Here is a 25,746-nt window from a genome sequence, read left to right on the forward strand (position 1 = left end):
AGCATTTTTATGTTTATTTTTAAAAATAACAATTGAAATGACATCAATGATCCATCACCTGTGCTTCTTCCACTGCTGAGGGGGGGAAAAAACCCCAAACCCTTCTATGTAGTTGAGTCGGGAAGGAAAATCAAGACATTATTACCAGACATCCATTAGCGAGAAAAATGCTCTAAAAATGCTCTTTTGGTCCAGTGGTATAGACACTGACATGTTCAATGTACCAGTGCAATTAAAATATATACATTTACAATTATCCTGCCAAAAAAAGCACTTAAGTAAAATAACTGTGTATTAAACCAATTATTCACTCATCCATTCACTCTTTGCATCACTACAGTCACAAGGACAAATGAATAAAAGAACTTCTAGTAACAAAGAAAAAAATCCAAACCTCACCCCCACTTTGTGGGTTATTATGTGCTAAAATGACCACAATAAAAGGGTCATGAGCTATCTGAAATGCAATGACAAAATGACAACTGAAGCATTTCATTAAAAAAAAAAAAAAAAAAACCTAAACTCAAACTTGTGAGAAAAAAATCCACAACAGTATGAGGTTGGTAGTATATGTACAATCTTACAGACACAAATAAATAGCATTTTAGAACTGTTGTTGGCTTAAGTATTAGAAATTAGGTCTGAGGAATTTCTTCTGAACTCTGCATCTTGAAGACTCCTAAACAAAACCAAAGGATAAAAACTCCTCGTTTTTAGTAATCTGTCATCTGAAGAACCTGGGGCTTACCAAATAAAGTCAATACCAAAGGGTCAACCCCTCCTGACATCTGGAAGCTAGGACAGATGAGTACACTCAAGGGAGTAGGGAGATACTTCACTTCCTGCTTTCTCTGCACAGCTCTGTACCTCTGTTTTGTACCATTACATTGATTTCCTTTTGTGATGTTTTCTTTGGTGGGTTTAATTTCTTTTCCCTCTTAATACAGCTAGAGTGATATCAAAGGAAAAGCCAATCGCTAGTCTTGGTATTAAAATCAAAACCAAATGTTCTTTGAAAGAATTACAAAGTTTTCCTTGTTTCTAAAAACAACAAAAAACCAGCAGCTCTTCTGAAATCACCTTAGTTCTCCCAGGGTTCTACATCTAGAAAAAAAACTTTTTTTTCTGAGGCACAGCCTACTCTGGGGGCTTCAGCCTTGCTCCTGACCCTGCAAGAATCTCTATCTCCACCTAACCCCCAGAATATGGATGCAAAGTGAAAGCCTTTCTGCACAAGACCTATGGAGAAAAGGGGAAACGAACGGAAACTGGTACCAAAGAATCAGCTGCCATGGAAAGAATGAGAATGTTGACTCTCTTGGGCCAGCACAAAGCACAGCAGGAGTGAAGCCAGCATCCACCTCATACTCTAGCAGGCAACCTGGATTATGTCCCAGCTAGCTTGACTGAACAGTGCTTTCCAGAAACTGTCAAGAATCAAATCTCAGACTTCCCTTTCCATGCTTGTTAAAAGGTTATAGTATAAATGTAAATTCTTCTCTTCATTATAATGATCCATCCCAGGCATCCATCCACTGGCGAATCATGCTGTATGACATCACAAGGGTATATATACTAGTCTTTGTCCTTCTGGACTGAAACACACACAAATCTTTCTATTCCCCAAATGCTGTCACAAAGCCTATGATTGAAAATCTCTAGTTTTGCTGTTTTGTAGTTACTATACGTATCCTCAGTACTTCAGCACAGAAGTTGTATAATTTTGTTTTCTACTAAGGAAAGGCAGTTTCAAGGTCCAGTACCCTCAAAATCGTCTTACAAGTAGCCTCAGCAAGAACTGTGGTCGATATGACCTGTCACCAGACAGACAAGTAGACCACACCTTGTGAAAGCCAAGAGATCCAGCAATCTATGTTTTTAGTGCTTCAATCTTTTATCATTCTTTCCCAAGAGTTAGCTTTTTCTTAGCTGGAGTCCAAAAATCCCAATCTATCATCTGGGTAGAAGAGATTCTTATTATTACCACAGATTAGATGAATGTATCTCAGAATTTATTGTTTCCATATTATGAGATGGAGCTTCCTTGCCTGGAAATCATCTCTGAATACAAAAGGTCCATCAGTCAGCCTGAGATCTCCCATTAGAGGGATGGGTACTGTTCAGAATCTGTGGGAAGTAATGGGCTGCAGCTTCCCCAATTGCAGTTTAGGTTGAGAAAGTTGTTCTCTGCTCAGATGGCTGGCTGGCATCACCAGTCAACACAAGTCCTATGTGTGTACTGCTGGGCTGGCATGAGTCCCTTGCATCATCCCAATCCATGAAATGTCAATGTCAGCAACAGTCTGAGACAAGTCCTGACTGAAAGGGTGAGATAAAGGCTTGCAACTTCAGTTTGCCAGACATCCTTTCAATTATAATACTGAGCCACTTATTAAAAACTAAGTGGTTTCTGTCCTGTAGAAAAGGGCAGAATGTGGTCGTCAGTGTCCCATCGGAAGAGGTGATCAGTTTCCCTGAACGGTGGGAAACAGTGAGGAAGATGGCCTCGATCAGCTCCATCGCAAGGCCTGGGGTTAGGACACGCGGATGATCTGTGTCATAGCCTCCTCATCCGCTTGATTTGGATCCTACAAAGGGAAGCACAGCAACAATTAAAGTCCTCTGCAAAAGCAACCAGGAATTCAGGGCTCTCACTACTTATCACCAAGGAGAAGTACACAAACTGTCTACACACATGGACTACAATGCAATTCCACTAGGAAAGAAGAGACAATAAACTTCATTCTTAGAAAAAGATTTCAAGTCTGGCCTGGCACTCCATGACAGAACACTCCAGAGTTGAGACAGTATCTCACTTTTTTAACACCTGTGCTGTGCTCTACACACTTAAGGATTAAGGATCCCTAGGTGGCTAAAAAAAGACCTAGAGAAACCAAGTCATGTTGTGTATTTTCATTATTTAAATACTGAATACTTGGCAGGGCTGGAAAGGACATTGGATTTTATTTACTTTAATGCACTCATTTTGCAGATAAACCTGAAGCCTGGACTAGAATCAAAAAGTTAGTGACAAGCCCATCAAGAATTCTCAAATCTCTTGGCTCCGACTTAATCTTCTTTACACTAAACTCTGCCTGCTGCCTGCCTTTTTCAAAACCCAGCACTGTTAAGACGAAGGTCAGTCCTTGGGAGTTCACTGGCAGCCCAGGGTGGGTCTGCTTTCACTGCTGTGGCTTACATTCACTCCCTGGTCAGGGAACTAAGATCCTGCAAGCCATGCAGTGCTACCATATACACAAAAACCCACTACCTAACAGCCACCTTCAGTTCCTCCATACCAGGGCTCTGAAGCCTCAACTGGCATGATCCAAGACAAAGCTGAAACATTTCTAGGGGTGGTAGGACAAAAGGCTGAGTCTTGATCAAAGAGGAAGACCAATAACCAACATTTACTGAGTTCTCACCATGCACTAAGCACTATGATTAAAAAAGCACTATAAAGATGGACTGGACCACAGTAAAGCTGGAATGTGACAGGTCTTCAGAATAAAGCTTCTGTATGGGAGAAACAGAATAATGGGAGGAGCCCAGTCAACAAAAATTTACTGGTATTCATTCTTGAATGGGTATTATGCTAAATACAATGGGGAACAACAACTCTTGACTCTCTACGCAGCTTGTAGTCTAGAGTAGACAACTACTGCACAGTTACACAAATAAAATGATTATTACTACATTCAAAAGGGATGTGAGAAAATAATGGAGTGGAAGAAACCTCTGGATATGGCCTCTCAGATTGAAACCAAGACCTAAAAGATATGGAGACAGTCATGCAAAAGGATGGCATGAAAAGCTTTACAGACAAGCTATTTTAAAGACAGAGGTTCTTGAACAGTAGAGCAAGAGCATAAACACCAAGAAGCAGGAGGAAATAAAGCCAAAGGTAGGCAGGAGCTAGATCCTACAGGGCCCTGCTGGCCATGGTAAGCACTTTGGATTTTAGTCTGCGTGCAAATGGAAAAGGGCAGGCATGGAAGGGAGCAGGCTGGTGATGTGATATGATACATACACTAAGATGTGGAGAGTGAACTAGAAGGGCACAAGAGGGGAAGAAGGGAGATTAGACAGCTGTTGCCTTAACTGAAGCAAAGAAGAGAGGGTTAGACTAGCCTGACAGCAGTTGGGAGGGAAAAAGTAAGCTGATTCAGAGAATAGTTTAGAGTTAAAACCAAGAGAACTTCAAAACCGGACAACTCTAGCTTTAATAATTGGGTGAAGGGACATGAGTCCCTTTGAGATGAGTGTCTGGTTTAGGTTTAAAAATAAAATAAAAACCAAGAGTTCTACTTTGGACACATTGACTAGAAATGCCAATAAGATACAATCAGTGAAATTACATTTAAGAACCAGTATGCTATAGACTAAGTTCTGGAATTACACAGCCTAGGCATGAATTTCAGTTGTACCATTTTATTAGATATTTTACTGTAGGCAAATGACTTAACCCCTCTAAACCTCAGATTCAAATGTAAAACAGAAACTATAACTCTTACCTCATGGGGGCCAAGGCTGTTGTAAAGATTCAATGATAAAATGCTTATGAAAGTGCTTAACGTAATGGCTTGGACACAGCAGTTAAGAGTTAGCTGCTGCTACCACTACCCTAGGGAGTAAACTTGTTCTCTGAAAATCAAAAACAGTGAGAATTTCAAGAAGGAATTAATAGTGGTAACTGGAAAAGACTGAGGAAAAAAAGGCCACTGGATCAAAGACCCTAGTTCTTTTAAGAAGAAAGGGACTCTAAGATATACAATGTTGCATCCAGACTTACTAGTCCCTAGTGTGAAAATAGCAAGAGGGCACTGTGAAGGCTTCCACCCAAGAAGATTCAAGGCAATAAAGCTAAGAATAAAAAGTATAAATCCTCTTACCTGCATATGAGGACTATCTTTCTCCTTTGGAGAGAAAAATCGTCCACCTTCACCACGCTTCCGTGCCATGGCGTGACGGTGCCGAGACTCATGCAAGTATTTCTAAAACAAGAAAAACCAAGTTACTAGCTGAAAGCAGCAGAGCTCTCCAATGCTCAAAAGTTTAGGACGGCTGTGATCAAAACCACCAGGGGCAATTATGACCTTGTATTACGGAGAAATCTTGGAGAAAACACAAACAGCAGCGAACCGTATCCAACTATCGTAAGAATGTGCCAAATGAGTAATAACTAAATACAGATTCCCCAAAGATATAGCAGTAATCGCCACCTACCCAATACATATCCTCCCTTTTGCTTTAGTAACAAACCAAATTTTAGCTGGTACAGTCTCATTAAAGAGATGGCATTTCCTAGCCTTATTTGCAGGTAAGTACAGCCATGTATTTAAATTTTGGCTAATGTGATTATGGAACTTTTTGAATGTTTCCTTGAAAGAAAGTTTCTTTATTCCCTTTGTTCCTTGGCTAGAGTCCAGGCGGTCATCTTGGACTATGGACAGCACACTAAGCAATCAGGACAATGAGACGGGAGGAGAATGCTCTTGAGGGTTGCCACAGCGCAGGACAATAGGTCTCTGCACTTTGCGTTAGTCGCTCAGTCATGTCTAACTCTTTGCAGCCTCACAGACTGTAGCCCACCAGGCTCCTCTGTCTACGGAATTCTCCAGGCAAGAATACTGGAGTGGGTAACCACTTTTCCCTTCTCCAGGGGATCTTCCCAACCCAGAGATCAAACCTGGGTCTCCTATACTGGAGGCAGATTCTTTACTGTCTGAGCCACCAGGGAAGTCCACCTCTGGACTTTACGGAAGATTAAAAAACAAAACAAAACAACAACAATAAAATACTATTTATGTTGTAGTTATTTTTTAACTGTTATAGTTGCAGCTCCATATAGCAATAATAAGTACCATTACAAAAGGTAACAGCTATCTAACTTCAAAGTCTGGAAGGTACTCAAGGAAACTAACCACATAAAAGGTTATTTCAGAAGTAGATCCCTGCTGTTCTCATCCTGTATCCGTCCCAATGTTATACACACCCTTCTTTCCTTTGGAATTTTCCCTTCTGCTTCTAATTTAGCCCGAGCTTGTCTCCTCTTAAGTATACGGTGGTACTGTTTGGCATTGACATAGAGAGGCTCTTCTTCAAGCATCTCCGCCCCAGGGAGAGGGATTCTCTGGATTGCAGGCACAGAGCCAGCACCAGGTACCATCTGTGTGAAGAGCAAAATCAAAACTTATTAAGTAGTAACATGAAGTATGGACATGGGAAACAATTTCTCGGTCCCTGTTCTTCTGAATGCTATGACGAGTAGCTTTATAGGGTACTTGTTGAATGCAGATTCCTGGAGAACATTTACACTTAAGGCCTGCATTTTAAACAAATGTTCCAGATGATTCTGTAATAGGGGGCCAAGGACCCACACTGAGAAACAACATAACCCTGTCCAGGTTTTTGCCCAGGCACAGCTCCATTTTCTAAGAATGTCTGCTGCCATCTAATGGTCATGAACAGTAATCACAGGCAGTAAAGGAGCTCAAGGGATCGACCAAGCGCTGCTAACAAGGTCTAGTTACATAATTGTTAACTTACTATACAATTCAACCCACATTTTCTGGAACAAATCGGGTTCCACTACCTTCCCAATAATAACAACTTTAAATGGTTATATTGTTTCTTCTAGTGGACTCCTCCACTTCTGTGTAGTTTCTAATAATTCTTTCTTAGCTTACCCATTTCAGGTATTGTACATTGACACTCTATTTTGACGTATGAGTTTACAGTCAACTCTCCTCCCCCTCTTCGCAATATATTTACATCACACCTTTTTTTTTGGTTTCTCTATTGACTACATCTTTCTAATTTTGAACGTTTTTGTTTCACCCACTTTGGGTCGTATACTTTCTACTTCCCAAAGATTAGTAGTCTATAACTCTCTTCATTTCAATTATGAATAAGATTCCAGAAAAGTGAATATTTACATCTGCTTTTCTTCTGCTATATCTCTAGCACCTAGAATAGTCTCTGGCACACAGTAGGTACACAGAATGAGTTATGGTTTACTGTAATGTTTATTGTAAAAGTAGAACACTGTGTCTTAAGAATCTCAGTCTTAAGAGGTCAGGATTATACACAGGCTTCATGAGAGATTTTAAAACACAAGCTGAAGAAATTTTCAAAGACAAAGATACATGGAAAAATAAACTATAGACAATGAAATGAAAAATCAGTTTTCTTACCATGACCATCCCGCCTGAACTGACCACGTTGCCTGCCACTGGTAGTGTCACGGTGACAGTCCCTTGCCCACTGCTGGTTGTGTTGGTGTTGGCGTTGGCTCCCGTCTGAACAATCTGTGCTCCTGCCAGACTGGCTGCGGGGATGGTGATCATGCCTGAAACAGGGACTGTAACTTTAAGAAAATAAAACATAAAACAAACAAAAAACAGGTATACAGAAAGAAGGGAACACAGTTAGTCCCTCTTCTATCTGGCACACACTTATTAATCCTGGAAAACATGCTCTTTTAGCCAAGGGGAGAAAAAGCATTCCTCCATTCTCTGCCTTGCTTGCTGTATATAATCCAAGAAATCGCAAGTTTAGAGATGTTAACTATATGGGTTCTAGTTCTGAATAAAACTACTCATACTGAGTTGAAAGCTTTCAGTGGGTGACCAAATATTTTGGAGGCTTCCCTTTCTATGAGTTAGTCTGACTTCAGCTATAGCCACTGTTCTTATATAAATGACCTGTTTCAGGATGAAGATTTTTAAAAAACTGTTTATTCTCAACTGACAATGAGTCAGACAGCTACAGGACTAAATCTTAAAATTAAACCAGGCATGCCAAGCCCCCAGACTTCAACAGCAGCACTTGAGGATTTGTCCATCATTCTCTGAGCTATGCCTGTTCTGGCTCTCTCCTGGGTCTTAGGAAAGCACACTGCCTGCACTCACTGGATCTTGTCTACTGCCAGATTTTAATCACAAGTCAAACCTTCAGTCACAGAAGACATACCACTAATAAGGGTTCTGCACGGTATTTGGTCACATTCATGTCTCGCTTACTAGACTAGAGTGTCTTTGAGAAGAAAACTGTTTTCAGTAATGTGCTACATACAGTGGTCATTTAAAGTCTTTTGGAATAAATTAATAATGAAGTGGCCCGGGGGAAAAAGAAAAAAAGCAGCAGAGATATATTTCTCTACCACTAAAGAAACTCCGTATTTTTATCTTCCATTTAGAGAACAGTTCTTAGAAAGAATTAAAACCTTGTATAATCCCTAGGGTCATAGTGGCTAAATTTAACTATTGTAGTTCTCCTACAAAATGGAATCAGCACTGGTCGCATATTGGTGACAAGGAGCTAACAATCAATGGACACACCACAAAATGTCTAAAGCAGTCATTTGCTCAAGATGAACAGGATGCCCCCAAAAGTCCAACAGAAATGCCGGGCATTCGTACCTTGTTGGAGAATGGTGCCATCTGCATTAACTGGCTGATAGACAATGGTCTGCCCTTCAGCAGTCTGTGCCACTTGCTGCCCTTGGACAGCAATCTGCTGCTGTGTCTGTAGGAAACAAATCATGACACAATTTAACAATTCCAAAGACACTACAAGCAAAAAGGACCACGCAGTGCTTTTTAAGAAAAAGGCATTTTTGTGACAGTTTTCTTCCCCATTTCTACTACATGTGAAAAAGTCGACCCAGTTGTCTGACCCTCGCAAAGCAGCTGCGCTCCTCTGCTGATGCTGTGGAGAGACCGTGGAGTTACCTGCGTCTGGCCAGCAGTGACGGCTGTCTGGGGCTGCTGGATGATGATCTGCTGGGTCTGGCCCTGCTGGCCCTGTACCTGCACGGCCTGCCCACCCTGGATCTGGATCTGTCCCGGTGGGACCAACTGTATCTGCAGAAGAGAACACCAAGATTAGTGCCCTGCTGACACTGGTCGCCATTGGTCCTGGAGCGTTAGTTACTCAAATTCATCTACAAGGCAGGAAATGCTCTGGAGAGGAAAAAAACCACAAGTCCTGTTCTGCTCTCTTATGAATTAGAGAGAGCTTGTTTTCCATTTATGAAACTGGGGAATTTTGATCACTATCTGGATACTGGATGATATTAAAGATGATATTGCTGGCATTGGGAATGTATTTCTAAAAGCTTATTCACTTAAAAATACACCCTGAAGTATTTTTGATAGATGAAATGGTAGTGTATATATTCAAAATAATCCTTGAGTCAGGGAAAATAGATGAAAATAGATTTAAACAGTAAAATACTAGTTTGTGTGTTAAAATGGGCGATGAGGATTTGCTGTATCATTCTCTTTGCTCGTGTCTATGTTTGAAGTTTTTTTGTAACAAAATATTGAAAAAAATTAAGTAACTAAAATTTTCCAGCTGGAATTCTATAAATACACACACACACACATAAAAATCCTTAAAAGATTTTGTATAGAAAGGGGTATTACCATATTACACACCCCTGCAGTCAACACTGAAATTTAACAAATTGTTAGAAAATGTTGGTAAATAAACAAGAAATTTATCTGGTTATCTGGATCTATTTCTACCTGTTTTGGATAGCAAGGAATACCTATTATTGGTCAGTAGGGTTTCCTCTTCTATCTATTCATATTCTTTGCCCATTTTTCTATTCGACTGTTACTTTCATATCAACACATATAAAGAATTTTAAAAAATGTATTCTGGACACAAACCCCATTAGACGTTAAAAATATCTTCTCCAAATTATGTCTTCTACCTTTATTTTACGATACATTTTGACATACACCAAATTTTTCAGTTATAAAATTTTTTTTTTTTTAGTTTTTAAGAAATCCTTCTCTACCCCATATCATAAAGAAAATATTCCTATGAACAGAATATAAAAGTTTCCAAGTATGCTTTTTTTATAGTTAGATCAGTACTCTATCTAGCAAGTATTTTTGATATAGTATGAGGTAGAGATCAATTTTCCTTTTTGATGCCATTCTTGAACCATTTCTTCTCTGAAACTTTATATTATTTTTGTTATATACCAATTTCCAATATTCCTACATCTATTTCTTGGCTCTCTACTCCCATTACTTGGCTCTCTACTCCACTGTCTATATCATGCCATGGATCTTAATCTAAGGAGAGAGCATAGGCTTAACTGGAATTCTAAAACAGAAGGTACAATTCAAAAAAAGGTGAAGTACACTTCTAAAAGACATGGTTATTCAAAAAAACACACACTAAAGTAACCTCTAATAAGAATGGCTTGAAATTTTAAGTGTTTTATGGGAGGCTATGGAATCATACCTAGAGCCATGTCATGCAACATTAACAGAAAATAATTTTTCCAAGATGGTTTGATTAGTTACAGTGCTGCCTAGAGTGAGGGGAATAAGATAACCTTTTCAATGTCTTCTCTTAAAGGCCAAAAATCCTACAAAATCCACAGAATCTACAGCTGAAATGAACACTAGCAAATCACCTGATATAAACAGCATTTTTCAAGTGAGAAAACCAACAATCAAAGAACTTGGCTGAGAGCAAAAAGTCTGTTTAATGGCAGACCTACAAATGAATTCAGGTCACTGCATTCCTGATACAGTCTTCCTAGCTCTGTATCACATTGTTTCTATTCAACAGAGAAGAGGGCATGCCAAGTGGGGGGACTGGAGAGGAGGCACTGAGAGGAAGGACAGAAATGAAATAGCAGTGTGAAACTGAGGCAAGTACACACACTGAAGTGTATTTAAAGACTCACACATTTATGCATGCAGAAATGTAAAAACTATTTTTAATCTTGACTACAACTCTATCTTGGCGAAAATATGCTGATAGCCTTAAAAATGACCTTACCCTTTGCCCAATCAATTCCTCCACTCCCAAAAATATTCCCCTAAGATTAAATTCAAGTGAAAAAAATAAAGCTATAAAATTCAAATACATTTATAGTAACCTTACCTATAAAAGCAAAAACAAGGAAAAAAAAACAAAATCTCTAAGTACACAGTGAAATTACAAATTCTGATTCATCAAATTGACTACTATGAAGGAATTTAAAAATAAAAGGAAGTAAAACAAAACCACAACAATAAAACTATATGCTTGTATTACAACTATGCCCAAGAGGTGTGCACAAAACTACAAAGGAATAGGCAAAACTTAAAAGTCTGGTTATCAAGCATTGCTCAATTTTTTTTCAACTGGTGGCTCAGACAGTCTGCCTATAATGTGGGAGACCTGGGTTTGATCCCTGAGTGGGGAAGATCCTCTGGAGAAGGAAATGGCAACCCACTCCAGTACTCTTGCCTGGAAAATCCCATGGATGGAGGAGCCTGGTAGGCTATAGTCCATGGGGTCGCAAAGAGTCAGATATGACTGAGCGACTTCACTTTACTTCATATTAAATTACTCCAGAAAAATGAAGATATTAATGAAATCACAGAAGATATAAGCAGCTTTAGAAAATTTTAGTAAAAAGTTCATAAAAATATATATACACACACACACACACACATTCACTGGGATCTGGCTATTAGTTATTAATACAAAGGTGATATGACTTAAGCATATACTTCTCTGTAAATTATTTCTCACTAAAAAAATCATCATTAACCCTTCCCCCAAAGTCAACAGTTCAGCCTTTTTAACAAGGACATAATGTCATAATGTGTGCCAAGTCACTTCAGTCATATCTGACTCTTTGTGACCCTATGCACTGTAGCCCACCAGGCTCCTCTGTCCATGAGATTCTCCAGGCAAAAATAGTGGGGTGGATAGCTATCCCCTTCTCCAGGGGATCTTCCCAACCCAGGGACTGAACCTGAGTCTACTGCGTCTCCTACATCGCAGGCAGATTCTTGACCACTGAGCCACTGAGGAAGTTCAAGGACATAATACACCATATGAATATAGTATGATGTATTCAATTGATTCTTTACCAACAGACACTCAGGCTACAATTTTTTTTTTTTGCTTGTATAATGCTGCAATAAATGTCTTTGTATATTTCTCCCTACATGTTTATCTTTTCTTCCTATAGAATAGATTCTCAGAAGTGGGACAGGTACATCAAAAGGCTTAAATATTCAAGAGCGAGATACCTTCCAAAAGGACTTTACAATTCAAAAATCAACAAAAATAATGTGCTTCATTTTCTTTACACCCATTCTAGCACTGGATATGATCAGTGTTTTAAATTTCTGCCAACAAGATAAAAATGCCTGTAATTTTACTTTTGTTTTCTGTTTCTGAATCAGTCTTTCCAGTGAATTTACCTAACTACTTTACATGTCTGTTTAAAGAGTCAGCTTTTATTTAGTTTTTTTTACATTTTTGTTAGTTTTCTACTTCATTCATTTTAACCTATCTTTTGCTCATTTTCTTCTTGTCCTAACTTCCTAAAAAAAAATTATTTATTTTCAGTTCTTTTAAAATATTCAAGGTTATAAATTTTGCTCTAAGTATAGCTTGAGGTATGTGTGATAGGCTTGGACTGAAATATTTTCATCACTTACTTGCTAGATAAGTTATAAATAACATGGAAGAAATGAAAAGGATAATATTTCTGACCCAAAACAACAATCTCCAAAGCAGACTATACATTTCCCCCCTCAGTGCCCAGAAGAGCCAACAAAGGACACATTGATGATGACTTTTATTAAACTAGATACTCTTTTTATAAGGGCTTTCCACGTGCACTAGTGAAGGTCCTGACTGCCAATGCAGAAGATATAAGAGACGTGGGTTTGATCCCTGGGTTGGGAAGATCCCCTAGAGGAGGGCATGGCAACCTGAAATGGAACAGGACTCTACAGTCCTTGCCCCTAACCATGTCCTCTGCCTGCCTGTTGTCTGTGGCAAACTTGAGTCAAACAGTAAGTTTAAACAGAGACGTGAGAAACGTGGAAACAAAGGAGACCAGTCAAAGGAGACTAATAATAGTACTGTAGTCATGAAGCATAGTCAAAGACCTTTAGTTCTTCCTCAAGTGCTACAGATAATACTCTGAGCTATGTCTTGTGAGCTGTCTCACAGATAATGAAACACCAGGTGGAGAAGCTAACTACACGATGACCAGACTGTACCCAGGACGTGAGCTGCCGCAGTTCCAAGAACTGGCCACAAGGAAATGGGGACACACAGACCCTGGAACTGACCATTAACTACACCTACGACAACTAGGATGATGGTGGTTAGGCCACTGAAGAGCAATTTGAAGGTGACTGTCAGAGCTGACTGTGCTGTTCCTCTATGTAGCCCCTTCCTCTGTCTATAAAAGCTCTTGCCTCACTGTTTGCCACTGGCTGGGAGGTGGGGAGAAAGTCGGCCTTTGGACAGATGTCCACCACCCTTCCCCTCTCTAGTTGCCAGCATTTGAAACAAAGCAAACTTTCCTGTCTCCCTTCCACCAACCTGGCCTGTTTATTGGCTTTTGAGCAGTGAGCAGCCAGACCCTCCACACTCTTTTGGTAACAAACCCACCCCAGTACTGATGCCTGGAGAAACGGAGTCTGGGGGGGCTACAGTCCTTAGGATCGCAGAGCTGGACACGACTGAAATGACTTAGCAAGCTCTCTTTTTATATTACTTACATTGATTTAAGATCATGTCTAATACCTTGGTCCTTACCAGAGCGTCCTATTTCTCTAGAGCTCTGCTTTCTATCACTGACACTACAAAGGTGGGAAACTGACTAAATGCAACTAAATGCACAAGGAAGGTAAGAGGCAATTAAATACAATATCAATTTTCAATTTGTAACAACTTATTTCTTAAAAATTCTATCCCGATATTCTAAAACTCTTAAAAAAAAAAAAAAAAATCACTCACCTGCTGCAAACCCTGTGTCCCAGATACAGGTACTTGCATGATGGTTTGACCTTGTCCACCAGGAACAGCCTGGACCATGATGGGTTGGCCAGTTGATGTAATTAACTGACCTCCACTGACCTGTACCATTAATGGCTGCCCCTGGACCTAGAATAAAGTAAAATAAGAACAATGAAATAACATAAGACACAAAATGATTTTTACCTAAAGACAATCACTGCAACTACTCTGCTGTCTTGCTAGAGGAGGAAAAAGTAGGAGAGACACTAAGAAAATAATTTCAGGTCCTCATCCTCAAGTAGTCTTCTTCAAAAGTACAGTATCTGTAACTAAGTGCCAAGCTGAATACTTAAAAGTCAGATAAAAATGGGGTATAAGCAGAGTCTTTGGGAAGTCTCAATAGATACAAGGTGTTTATCATCAAATACAGGCTAAACTCATGAGAAGTATTTAATCAAATCATCAAGACTATTTGCCTTTCTAGTCCAATATCCAGGAATAGTCTCAGGTGAAGACTGGAGAGTAGGCAATGAGAGGGCGGGCTGATGGTGGGGATGGTGGTTGGAGTGCAAATTCTAAATAACTTGGAAGGAGTAAATCAAACTGTACCTGGTAATGACTTCAGGTGAGCTATCAAGCAGCTCCAAAAGCGTATATAGAATACCCTTCCTCCCTACAGTTTCTCAAGCATAAATGAAACACATACCTTTTACCCTCTACCTCACCACTGAGAATTCTTGTCCCGTGGTTGTTTAAGGAGCCTACTAGTAAAAATGCCTAGAAATATATTGGTCAGTTTACAATTTTTGTGGTGGGACTGCTCACACTGGACCCTGCAATATCTGCATAGTTCTTTTAGCTTTAAAAAGCATGAAAATTATACAAATTTTCAACAGTACCAAAAAACTCTTAATTTTCAATCTCCAATGAGTAAATGGATCACTCTAAAGCCCAGGGCACTGCAAGTGCTGTAACATCTTGAGTCCCAATGCATTCTGAAAGCCAAAAACCAAACCACTTTAGACATGAATCGAAATGTTCAACAAAATCGCTGAAAATCCAAAACTTTCAGACTCTATCTTTGTTTTGAGGAACTATTTGTAACAGATCAAAAGAAAATTTGTCTATCTGAAGTAATCATTCTCAATGCCCGTGAAAGTATGCTCAAATAACAGTATTTAGTTAAAAGATCAATCTGTCCTAGATTAGTAGATTAGATATTAAGCCCTCCCCACCCCTATGAGCATATTGGAATCTTTAGGAACATTCAAATTCTGTGTTTTGGTAAACTGCTCCTTGACAAATTCCACTTTACTATTGAAAGACTTTACAAGCTGATTCTCCTCTGCTTTTCTCCTCTCACTTCCCCATCCCAAATCAAATTCCTTTTGGTATAGTAATGTTTCTACATGCTCTATTAGGAAAGATTTTAAAAAATATTTGTTGCATAACTAACTGAAAGAACTATTTAAAATTCTCCACAAATAATCAGAGCCCTAGAGGAAAGGTTTCCATTATCTCTAAAGCGCTTCCATTTCTTTAAGTAAAATCTGCATAAGAAGGAAACAAGTTTTAAGGCAACTATTTTTGTAATTTTCTGGCTATCCATCATCTTAACTTTTCCCTTCACTGACAGGCTATATATGCACATGATGAACCATTTGAGACTCCAAGGAACCTGCTGTTTTTACAACATATGATGATACAAGGATACATGCATCAGACAAGAAGCCATACAGTTAAGAGCATGTTACATTCCCATTCCACAAGTGGTTAACGACAATACTGTTTTACGTATCAATAAGATGAAGCAAGCATGAAAAACATGAGTATCAAGCTGCTGAACTCTGAGATTTGAATAGTTTGGGAGTACCTACAAACTCAGCTTATTTCAGCTTAATTTATGTTCAGAACTGGCTGTATATCATCAAACATTAAGAATGGCAGGTATGGGAGTAGGGCTGAAAGGGTAAAGTGAAGATTACAGTAAGGGATAGTTCGCTGCAGGATGCTTGCTAAGCAGCACTAATAGTAAAGTGAGATGCCAGTTCTACATTCTATGTCCTTCTCATTTCCATTCAGAGGAGGAAAAAAGGCAGGGTACTTGAACTTTGCCAAGTTCTCAAAAATATGGTCATTTTAGTTAAAGTAACCTAATAAATACAGAAAAGACTTTTGCTTCTTCTGTTTATATGGGACCTGGCCCAAATATAACCCCAATTTAGGTATTTAACTTGGTCATACATAATGTTAAGAAACTGCATTGTTTAAGTAGGAATTCTTACGGTGGCTATAATACCTAAGATTTACAGACAGCATCTCTCTCTTCTGTCCAACCAAAAGCTATGGGGCAATCTCTGCAGATCCAATAGTAAGGTCTCGACTTCCCCAAGAAAAATAGTGAGAGAATAGCAGAGATTAACAAGATTCAGTGATTAGATCAATCTTGTCAAACGCAATCATTATTTTCTATCTGAGTTGTCCTTTTAATAAAGCACAATCTAGCCTAGTAAAATGTATACATTTTCTTCTCTATTATCGTAATACAAAGTTCAAGAAAATTTACCGTGCAATCTTATTACAGAATCTGATCTCTAAATAGGTTCTAATGCCACTTGTAAGAATTTCTTCACTGATTTGTTCTCAGGGATTCCCCCAAACATACTAGCCAAACGGCACTTTTCAGAAAACGGATACAGCACCACTACATGATTTAGCACGAAGCATTGGGAAACTGGCGTCGCATAAGCCTCAAAGGCAAGTTAGCAGCACCAAAGTCATGCAATGGGCTCTGCCGTCCCTCCGTGAGGTCCTACCACGAACAGCACCAGACACGAGGGGAGAGGTTCATGCAGTGCTTACAGAGAGTCAGAGAGAGCACCACTACCTGCAGGGTCTGGACTTGCTGGCCTGAGGCGGATGCCACCTGGGCCTCAGTCTGCAACTGGACAGCAGTGACACCACCCTGCTGCTGAGAACAGGAACAGGAAGAGCTTGAAATGTGTCAGGAAGGAAATGTATAGTTCAAGACATGAGATCACCTTACCTCTTGTGGGAGAGGAAGGGTCTTCTTTCAATAGCCCCACCCTACACAGGACTTTCGAACTGGAGACTCCCTATACTGAAGCTTTTTGTTGAAGGTAACAGGTTACAGACTTCTGTCTTACAAATTACAGATTACAGTTTTCTGTCTCTAGAGCAGAACTCAAATACACTTCCATGACTCAAAAACATCGATGTAGCCGACATCATTAACAAAAAATTTTTAATGCAGTCCTTCCCTCCAAAATTAAGCATTTGATCCTTCTGCATGCAGTTTTTAATGTTCTTTTTATTTCCTCAAATGAGTTCACAAGAACAAAATAGTTCATCAGGTTTTAGCAGCCTAGAAGCTACAATGAAGAACTTCTGGAACTTGAATGCAATCACCAGAAAGGAAGAATAGAGCAATCACTGTGAGACAAAAACATCTTCATGAGGTCACTGCTCTCATGTCCCCAAACTAGGATTACTCCTACTCAGCTGGACTACCTTAGAAGCAATGTATTCATAGACTCAACTTAATTTTTATTACCCCTAGTAGTAACCTCAGACAGAGCAAGAATTCACTCACTAGGGCACTGGTATGAATGAATGGAAAGTCCTCTGTGGAATCTCTCTTTCTTTCAAGGCAGCTGAAAGAAGCTGTAGTTGTGTGGAAGGAAAAGCCAGCAAAGGAATTTTGACAATCTCTTTTAATAAAAAGTAGCTCCTTCCTTTGGTCATTAGATAGAACAACTCACCATCAAAACACCCACTGCCCACCTACCCCCTCCCCCCAACTAATGACTTTTCTATATTATCTAGGTCCCATTTTGGAAACAAAACATTTTCAATTTTGGCCTATAGGCCAAATCAATGCACAATAAATTTATTTTCTTCCAGGGAGAAAAAACAAGAGAAGTTTTCCTAAAACAAACCCAAGTATATATAATCAGAAAATGTAATCTGTGTATAAATTCAAGACGGCAACTTATCTTAATTAGGAATAAACCAGCAACAGAAATCCTTTCTAATATGTGCTTATCCATAACTGTGGATACCTATTATCTTCATATTGAATTAGAGGTTTTCAAAATAAACACTGTGATGGATCAAATTAAACAGTGGATTTCTTAGAAGCTATCTTGGTTTGTCTATTGTGGCCAGAGCCTTACCAGACCACAAGATGGCTTAATCAATAAAAGAAACAACCAAATTTAATCCAGGAAAACAAAACCACCCTTCAAAGCTCCATCTGAAAATAGACTAGGTATTTTTGATTTCTAGTAAGATAAAAGGGGGCAGTTTATTAAACCAGGAACCCATGACATCAAATTCTAAGTAATTATGGACTGGATAGACTTCTGAACAGAGAAAATCGGAGAAATCACAATAAATCCAATCGTCAAAAAGTACTTCAGCACAAGTCACCAGACCCACTAGAAGATCTGATGCCTTTCAAATCCAGAACTGAGAAGTGCTATTATCACTTCCACTGCTGTGACGTTTAAAGCAGTTTTCCTTCCGTACCTGCTGCTGAATCTGTCCGGCCTGTACAACAATCTGCTCTGCTGAACTGTTGCTGTTTGCTGCATACTGTTCCATGGTCCCTCCAAGTCAGTCCTGTCCACAGTCAGTGTCACGCTGGAGATCCTAGAGGACTGCCAGATGCACTCCTAATAGAGAGGGAAGAAAAGAAAGTGAAGTGAGAGTGTTAGTCAAGGCCTCACGAGATATTTAATTCATTGCTAATATGCATTAACATATTAACATTTAATATGTTAAACAGCATCTTGACAATGCCATTTAACATATTTAAAAATGCTTAGTCATTTCTCATCAGCAACTTTCCCTTACTACTAGAGCAACACTTGCACCTTAGAAATTCTCATTAAGTTACAGTATCAATTTCTTACAAGGCCCATTTAACACAGATTTTCAGGCCTGCACGGGTACTTTAGAGAACTGTGCCTTTAATTTGTAACACATTTGTACTAAATGTGATATGCAATTTAAAATTTTAGGGTTTATTATTTAGTGCGTAATTACCCAGATCTGAAGTCCAACAGATTGCTTATTAGTGTTAAGTAAGAAAGAGACAGTGAAGGTTTAGGAGTTTGGGCTTTAATCCAGAGCAATAAATAAAAAGGAATTACATAAATGCTATTTGCAGATTAAAGAAAAAAATTTTTACATATCAAGGCTATTATTTTCTCTGAAAAGAATCTACATTTTCCTCAGTCATGAATCTGAATGCCTGATAATACTCCACCCTTTGTTAATTTTTTTTAATGACAATTTTCAAATATATACCCCAAATAGTGAGAACACTATAATGTTCCACCTAACCCCACAGCAATCACCCAGCTTCCACAATTTTCAGCCCACGGTCAATCTTATTTCACATATACCTTGTCCATTTTTTCATGCACCCTCCCCCTGCATCGCTGTTGTTCAGTCGCCAGAGTCCGACTCTTCGTGACCCCATGGACTGCATTATTTTGAAGCAAATCCCAGACACCTTATTATTCCATAGCTCCATAAATACTTCAGCATCTGCCTCCAAAGAGTAAGGATTCTTTTGTCTTTATCATTTTATCACAATGATACTGTGTCTCTACAATTACTTCAAACATTAAAAATTTTGTAAGTTTTTAATATCATTAAGAAAAAAAAAAAGCAAGGGAATTCCTCCCCCTCAAAAAAATCTACTTCTGCTTCATTGACCACGCTAGAGCCTTTGTTTGGATCACAACTGTGGAATATTCTTAATGAGACAGGAATAACAGACCACATTACCTGCCTCCTGAGAAACCTGTATGCAGGATAAGAAGCAACAGTTAGTACTGGACATGGAAAAAGGGACTGGTTCAAAATTGGGAAAGGAGGATGTCAAGGCTCTGTATTGTCACCGTGCTTCTTTAACTTATATACAGAGTACATATCACGTGAAATGCCTGACGGGATGAAGCAGAAGCTGGAATCAAGATTGCTGGGAGAAATATCGACAATCTCCAATATGCCCAGGATACCACTTTAATGGCAGAAAGTGAACAGGATCTAAAGAGCCTCTTGATGAAGGTGAAAGAGGAGAGTGAAAAAGCTGGCTTAAAACTCAACATTCAAAAAAATGAAGATCATGGCATCCAGTCCCATCACTTCATAGCAAACAGATGGCGAAATGTGGAGACAGTGTCACGTTTCATTTTCTTGGGCTCCACAATCCTTGTGGACGGTGACTGCAGCCACAAAATTGAAAGACACTTGCTCCTGGGAATAACAGCTATGACAAACCGAGACAGTGAATTAAAAAGCAGAGACATCACTTTGCCGACAAAGGTCCATATAAATCAGTTATGGGTTTTCCAGTAGTCATGTATGGATGTGAGAGTTGGACCATAAGGAAGGCTGAGAACTGCAGAATTGACGCTTTTGAACTGTGGTGTTGGAGAAAACTCTTGAGAGTCCCTTGGACTCCAAGGAGATCCAACCAGTCAATCCTTACGGAAATCAACCTTGAATATTAATTGGAAGGACTGGTGCTAAAGCTGAAGCTCCAATACTTTAGCTACCTGATGTGAAGAAATGGCTCACTGGACAAGACTGATGCTGGGAAAGATTGAGGGCAAGAGGTGGCAACAGACGATGAGATGGTTGGATGGCATCACTGACTCAATGGACAGGAGCTGAGCAAACTCAGGGAGATAGTGAAGGTCAGGGAAGCCTGGTGTGCTGCAGTCCATGGGGTCACAAAGAGTCGGAAATGACTTAGCGACTGAATAACAGCAACAAATATCATTAAATATGCAGTCAAGGCCCAAATTTACTCTTCTCATACACTTTAACAGCTGAAAGCTCCTTTTTGAAATAAGGACACGATTAGATAATCTGAAGTAATAATGAGAACCCTGAATAAAGGCTTGATTCAAAACCTTTAGACCCTCTCCCAAACTTTTCTCCAGGCCTCCATAAATTCTAAAATTTGAGTGACAGTTACATTTGAGTTACACTGAATTACATGAGCTGCACATCACAGCAGCAAAGCAATGTACCTCTCCCCACAAATCCACACATGGTGGATAAGATGAATTACCCACCATGATTGTAAAGTGTCTCAGTTATTTGTGAATGCCCAAATATTTAGGAAGAAGTGCACGGATGGGTGAAGTAGGTTTAGACGTAGATATATACAGACACCTCTCTAAAAAGGGCAAGTACAGTACATTAAGAACAGATTCTAGATGGCGGGTACACAGGTATTCATTATAAAACTCAACTTTACTGTATATCTAAAAAATTCTATACTAAAAGTTGGGAGGAAAATCTAATAAAGCTCAATCAAGTCTGTTACTTACAACCAAATCGGTACAGAGGGTAAGAGCCATAAACGAGTGACAGGATGACTGCGCCGCTGAGCCTGACCGTATGGTATCTGGCCGTATGGTTCTTCATCTCACCACCCTTGCTCTAATGGAATGCTCACCAAACACGCATCTAGCTATAATATGGATTCACATATACAGTCGCCAACAGGGAGCAGATATGATCAGCAACACAAGCAAACCTAACAGTTAATGCTCATTGCATACTGACAAATCAGCCTTCCGATTTTTATCTCTCTCTTCTGAACTGGTTGACTGAGTTGGCGCCTCAGAGATTCTGGGAACAGTACAGAAAACCAGATTTTCAGCCAGACTAAGTGGCTCTTTCAGGGAAGTGAATGGTCTTTCCCAAATTCTATCTTGTCTCTAACTGCAATACCCACAATGCATTTATGTCTCTAAGCTAATAAAATTAAAAATTAAAGGTCCTGAGTAGTGTGATTTCATTTATATGAATCCCTGAGATGGTAATAGTAATCCAGAGACGGAAGGCAGATCAGTGGTTTCCTGGAAATGGAAAAGGGGGAAGAGGGAAGTTGACTGGGATAGAGCATCTGGAACTTTCTGGGGTGATAAAACGTCTTATGTTTTCATTATGGTGGTGGTTGCATTTGTGTATAAATTGATCAAAATCCATCAAAACATACACTTAAAATGATTATCCTTTATGTCTAAACTATATCTCAAAAGAGTTGATTAATAAAACAAGATCAGGAAGGAATGTCTTCTGTATTTTAACAACCCACTCCACCTTCAGTCCCCTTCCTGTGTGAGATTTCTTTCCTTGACTCCTAATTTCCAGAAATTTACATCATACTGGAAGTGCAGAGAAATGACTGATAAAATGTCATGCAGGTTTTCTTTTAACTAGTTTATCCTCGTAATACAAATGCTACAACTTAAAAACATTTAAATCCACTATACTTTGATGGGTCAAAACAGAAGGGGTTTCAAGTTTAACAGCAATTTCCTGTCATATATTAATGAAGGAGTGATTCAGCTTGGAGGATGATATTTAGACTGCCAATGGTGAAGAACGGTCACCACCAGCTTCTATGAAGCCATATGTTCCTATTATTGTGAGCTTCAGTTAGCAGAACTGCAATATAATCTGACATCGTCTTTCCTGAAGTGCTTTTCTGCCCACATTCTGACAGAATTAAGTCAGCCGGATTTAGTCTGTCTAGTTCTTGCTCCTAACTCAAAGTTTGAATGTCTTTTCCTCAAAGACAGAAAGAACATATGTTTATTCTGGTTAGCAAGAAAATCTCTTCCTCCTCACTTCAAGGTACAGAACCTGAAATGCAGCTAACTACTTAGAAATCCGTTTGTTTTGGACCAACACACGTTTTAACTCAACCAGAAACTCAACCTTAATAAATAAGTGAAAAACCCTGCAGAATTATCATATTTAATCATCACTACCAGGCAGACTAGAAGAGCAGTTTTTAAACTTTTTGACAGCTCACAGTAAGAAACACATTTCGTATCACAAATGCACTGAGAACATATTTTAAAAAGTAACTAAAAGTTTCATAACTGATCTTTGTAAGTATAATTTAAAATGAATGGTGGTATTCTCTATTCTACTGTAAAAAATTACCAGCACTGGCCCACTAAATTGACTTCACAACTTAACAAACAGGTCCTGATCTATGTTTGATAGAAGACTAGAGAACAAAGAACTGTCCTGTATCCCCATCATCCAAAAGGTTTCTGGATTGCAGCTCCTAATTTGCATAATCCCCACTAATGATGGACCACCTGTAAAACACTGTCTTGAAAGTTTTAGAAATAAAAGGAAAACTATAAGTTTTTAACTTCAAAGAGTCTTTAAATTTAGTAAAGGAGTAAAAATCTATACCCAAACCCTAAAGGAAAAAAACAAACAAAAGAGTTTGAAGGACAGAAACTGCGGACAGTCATGAAGTCTTTAGAAAAAATGTGGCATCTGACCTGGTCTTAAGCACAAGTAGGATTTACACGTGATGAAGTGGAAAGGGAATGGAGTGCTCCAAATGAAGACATAGCATAAAAACAAGGAGAAAAATTTCCACATATAAAACAGCAGGCTAAAAGGCCACACGTCAAGAGAAAGCTGAAGGTCAGATTACTGTACTAAAAATTCCAGGCAAGGAAGTTCTTTTGCAAATAGGTAGGGTTTCTAAAGGGGTTTAGCAATAATATGACCAGACAATAACTGTCTATTAGAAGTCTAGCAAAAATGTTTGCTGGTTTTAAAGTGATACATACTACCATCTTTAAGTCCCAAGGTATTTATCCTCTCCAAAGGCAAATGTAAACCTTCTAAAAAAATATCTAAATCACAGTGCCCCATCTATCAGATATTTTACAAATCAATTTTTTAAATGAGTTCAACAATAAAAAATTCATGGCAAAAATGAAAACAAAAGTGTCCCCAATTTTTTAGTAGTGGAAAGAGTGTAGCTTTCTAAAACTTACCAGTTATATGACTCCAGTAAATGTGATTATAAAAATAGGCATCATATACTAAAGGCTGACTGTATATAACAAGGACTGCTGTACTGTGAAAAATAGTACACCTGAATAAAAAATTTTAAAGTCCTAGGAGAAAAATCTCCCTCCCCTACAAAGTCAGCTGTTACTGTGGAGCAGAATCTCACAAGCCAGTAACTTATTTTTCCAAACTTGGAAAAAAAAAAAAGTGCTTCTAGACTTCTTCTGAAATCTCCACAAAGTAACTGCTTCTGAAAAATCCCTTAGCAAAATATACAAGTGGTTTTACCAACTGCGTTTCCCAACCTACTGAACTGTCACAAATGCCCACTGCCCAACATTTTCTTCTTCCCCCGAACACAGCAAAGTTTGGTGCCTCAGCACATGCTCTTTTCTTTGTGAGCAATGCTCTTCCGTTCTTTCCTGCCCAAAGAAATCCCATTATCCTTCAAGGCCAATTAAAAGTGTGGCAATGCTGGCCTTCCACCGAGGCTGTCGTTAGCTCACACATCACAGAATTGAACTTAGCCCCGTTACAGCACTAACCCTGAGATATTGAACTACCTGTTCACCTGTCAATCTCCACCAGGCTGGGAAGGTTCTCATCGACCTCTAATCACTCTCCCCCCCAGCAGATGGACGCCTGGTTCATACTAACTGTTAGATACTTGGCTGTCAAAGGAGATTTCCTCTCACCCTAATGAAAACCCCAGAAGACTGTTACGTTTCTATAAATACCCAAGAAAACGTCAACATACTGGGAAAAAAACAAACCAAGAGATGGCTGTGAACCAAGCTAACGAGTGAAGTCTGACATGTTCGAAGTGACACAGAAAGGTGAAAGGAAAAGAAACTACATTCCTAAGGGAGCGAGAATCCACGAGATGAGCAACAACAGATTAAGGCTAATGAAAGCAAATTGTGCAGCCTCGGGGGAAAGGAATGCACAGAGCTCGCAATCTTCTAAGAGCGAGGTTCCAGGCACCGAATGGACAGGGGCTTACAGTCCGGGCAAGGAAGGGACACCGCCTGGATGGGCTCCAGGACGGAGGTGTGCGGTTCTGCCCGGCGATCGGGGCGGGGAAGAGAGGAAATGACGAGCCAAAAGGGGGTGGTAACGGCGCCGGGACCGGAGACCCGGGAGTGCGCTAGGAGGAGGGGCGCAGCGGGGTCCGAGAAGGGGGCGCACTAACGAACCTCTTCCCCTCCCCCTACCCCCCCGGCAGGGGGACGGCGAGGGCGGGCCCGCAGAGTGTCGAGGCGGGGGCGGGTCGGGCCCTCTCCGCGCTGCACGCGGGGCCCGGTGGCCACGGCGCGCGTCTTCCCCGGTCCTCCTTCCCCACTTAGGAGGGCTGCAGACAGGACAGACCCGCTCACGGAGGGGAGGGGTGCGCGGGCCCCGCGGGGGGAGACTTCCCGTCCCGGGGGCCGCCGCGTGTTGAGTGCAAGGGCAGGTTTAAGTTGTGAGGCCAGAAAGACCAGGAGGAAACTGCCTAGGCCCGAGTGGGTGTATACCTGAACGTAGGGGCCTTGTGGCAGGCAAACCCCACATCCCCGGGTCTGGGGCCCGAGAAACTGGGCCAAAGGGTCGGGGAGAACAGCGACGCATCCCCAACTGGCCCTGGCACCCTGCGCGGGTCTGGGCCCCGAGATGCCTGCTCCCGAGGGCGCCATCCCCTCGCGGGGCGGCCCCCTACAGGCCTCGGTGGGGAGTGCCCCGGAGAGCTTCGCAGGCTCTGGTCCGGGGCAGCAGGTCGCCCCGCTCGGCTAGACTCAGCTCGACTCCCGGGGCTCGACAGGCGCCTGGGCCTCTCCTGAGTGGTCAGCGAGACCCGCCAATCGGGGCGCTGGGGCCGGCTCTGGGCCGCTGGATATTGGCTCCTCACACTCACCGTGCCTCGCTCCCCCGGTTCGCTGCCCGCGCTGATTGGCTCCAGTACCGGACCCCGAAACCCAATCAGAGGCTCCAGCCGCCGCTGCCGCCGCCACTGCCGCTGCCTCGCAAAATGGCGAAGTCGAACAAAGGGGAATCGGGCCTCCCTCCAACTGCCTCCGCGCAGGCGCCTCTTAGGCCACG

General features: G+C 40.5%; 1 protein-coding gene across 10 annotated transcripts; it reads right to left on the reverse strand.

Moving 5' to 3' along the window:
- Positions 1-25,686, reverse strand: NFYA (nuclear transcription factor Y subunit alpha). Of its 10 annotated transcripts, none has more exons than XM_040249734.1 (10): positions 25,562-25,685; positions 18,340-18,485; positions 16,673-16,756; positions 13,789-13,935; positions 8,736-8,867; positions 8,424-8,529; positions 7,197-7,369; positions 5,996-6,169; positions 4,893-4,994; positions 1-2,588 (listed from the first exon to the last, which is right to left on the reverse strand). In XM_040249734.1, the coding sequence occupies exons 2-10, from the start codon at positions 18,412-18,414 to the stop codon at positions 2,535-2,537; spliced, it is 1,047 nt and encodes a 348-aa protein (XP_040105668.1). In that variant the 5' UTR covers positions 18,415-18,485; positions 25,562-25,685; the 3' UTR covers positions 1-2,534. The 10 variants fall into 10 exon arrangements, with proteins under 10 accessions (XP_040105668.1, XP_040105669.1, XP_040105667.1 ...); XM_040249735.1 differs by having other exon boundaries at positions 16,676-16,759; XM_040249733.1 differs by having other exon boundaries at positions 16,673-16,759.
- Positions 25,687-25,746: the final 60 nt, after the last annotated feature.

This window comes from Oryx dammah, unplaced genomic scaffold (assembly GCF_014754425.2).
Source record: "Oryx dammah isolate SB20612 unplaced genomic scaffold, SCBI_Odam_1.1 HiC_scaffold_11, whole genome shotgun sequence".
Classification (NCBI taxonomy): Eukaryota; Metazoa; Chordata; class Mammalia; order Artiodactyla; family Bovidae; genus Oryx; species Oryx dammah.

What these genes read in the sequence shown, in the direction of transcription:
- NFYA (XM_040249733.1), bottom strand. Translation starts at nt 18,414, where the DNA reads ATGGAACAGTATGCAGCAAACAGCAACAGTTCAGCAGAGCAGATTGTT. An exon ending in CCGGACAGATTCAGCAGCAG is followed by an intron (nt 16,760 to 18,339) that starts GTACGGAAGGAA and finishes TCCTGTTCTCAG; the next exon opens with CAGCAGGGTGGTGTCACTGC. An exon ending in AAGTCCAGACCCTGCAGGTA is followed by an intron (nt 13,936 to 16,672) that starts GTGGTGCTCTCT and finishes ACTTTATTCTAG; the next exon opens with GTCCAGGGGCAGCCATTAAT.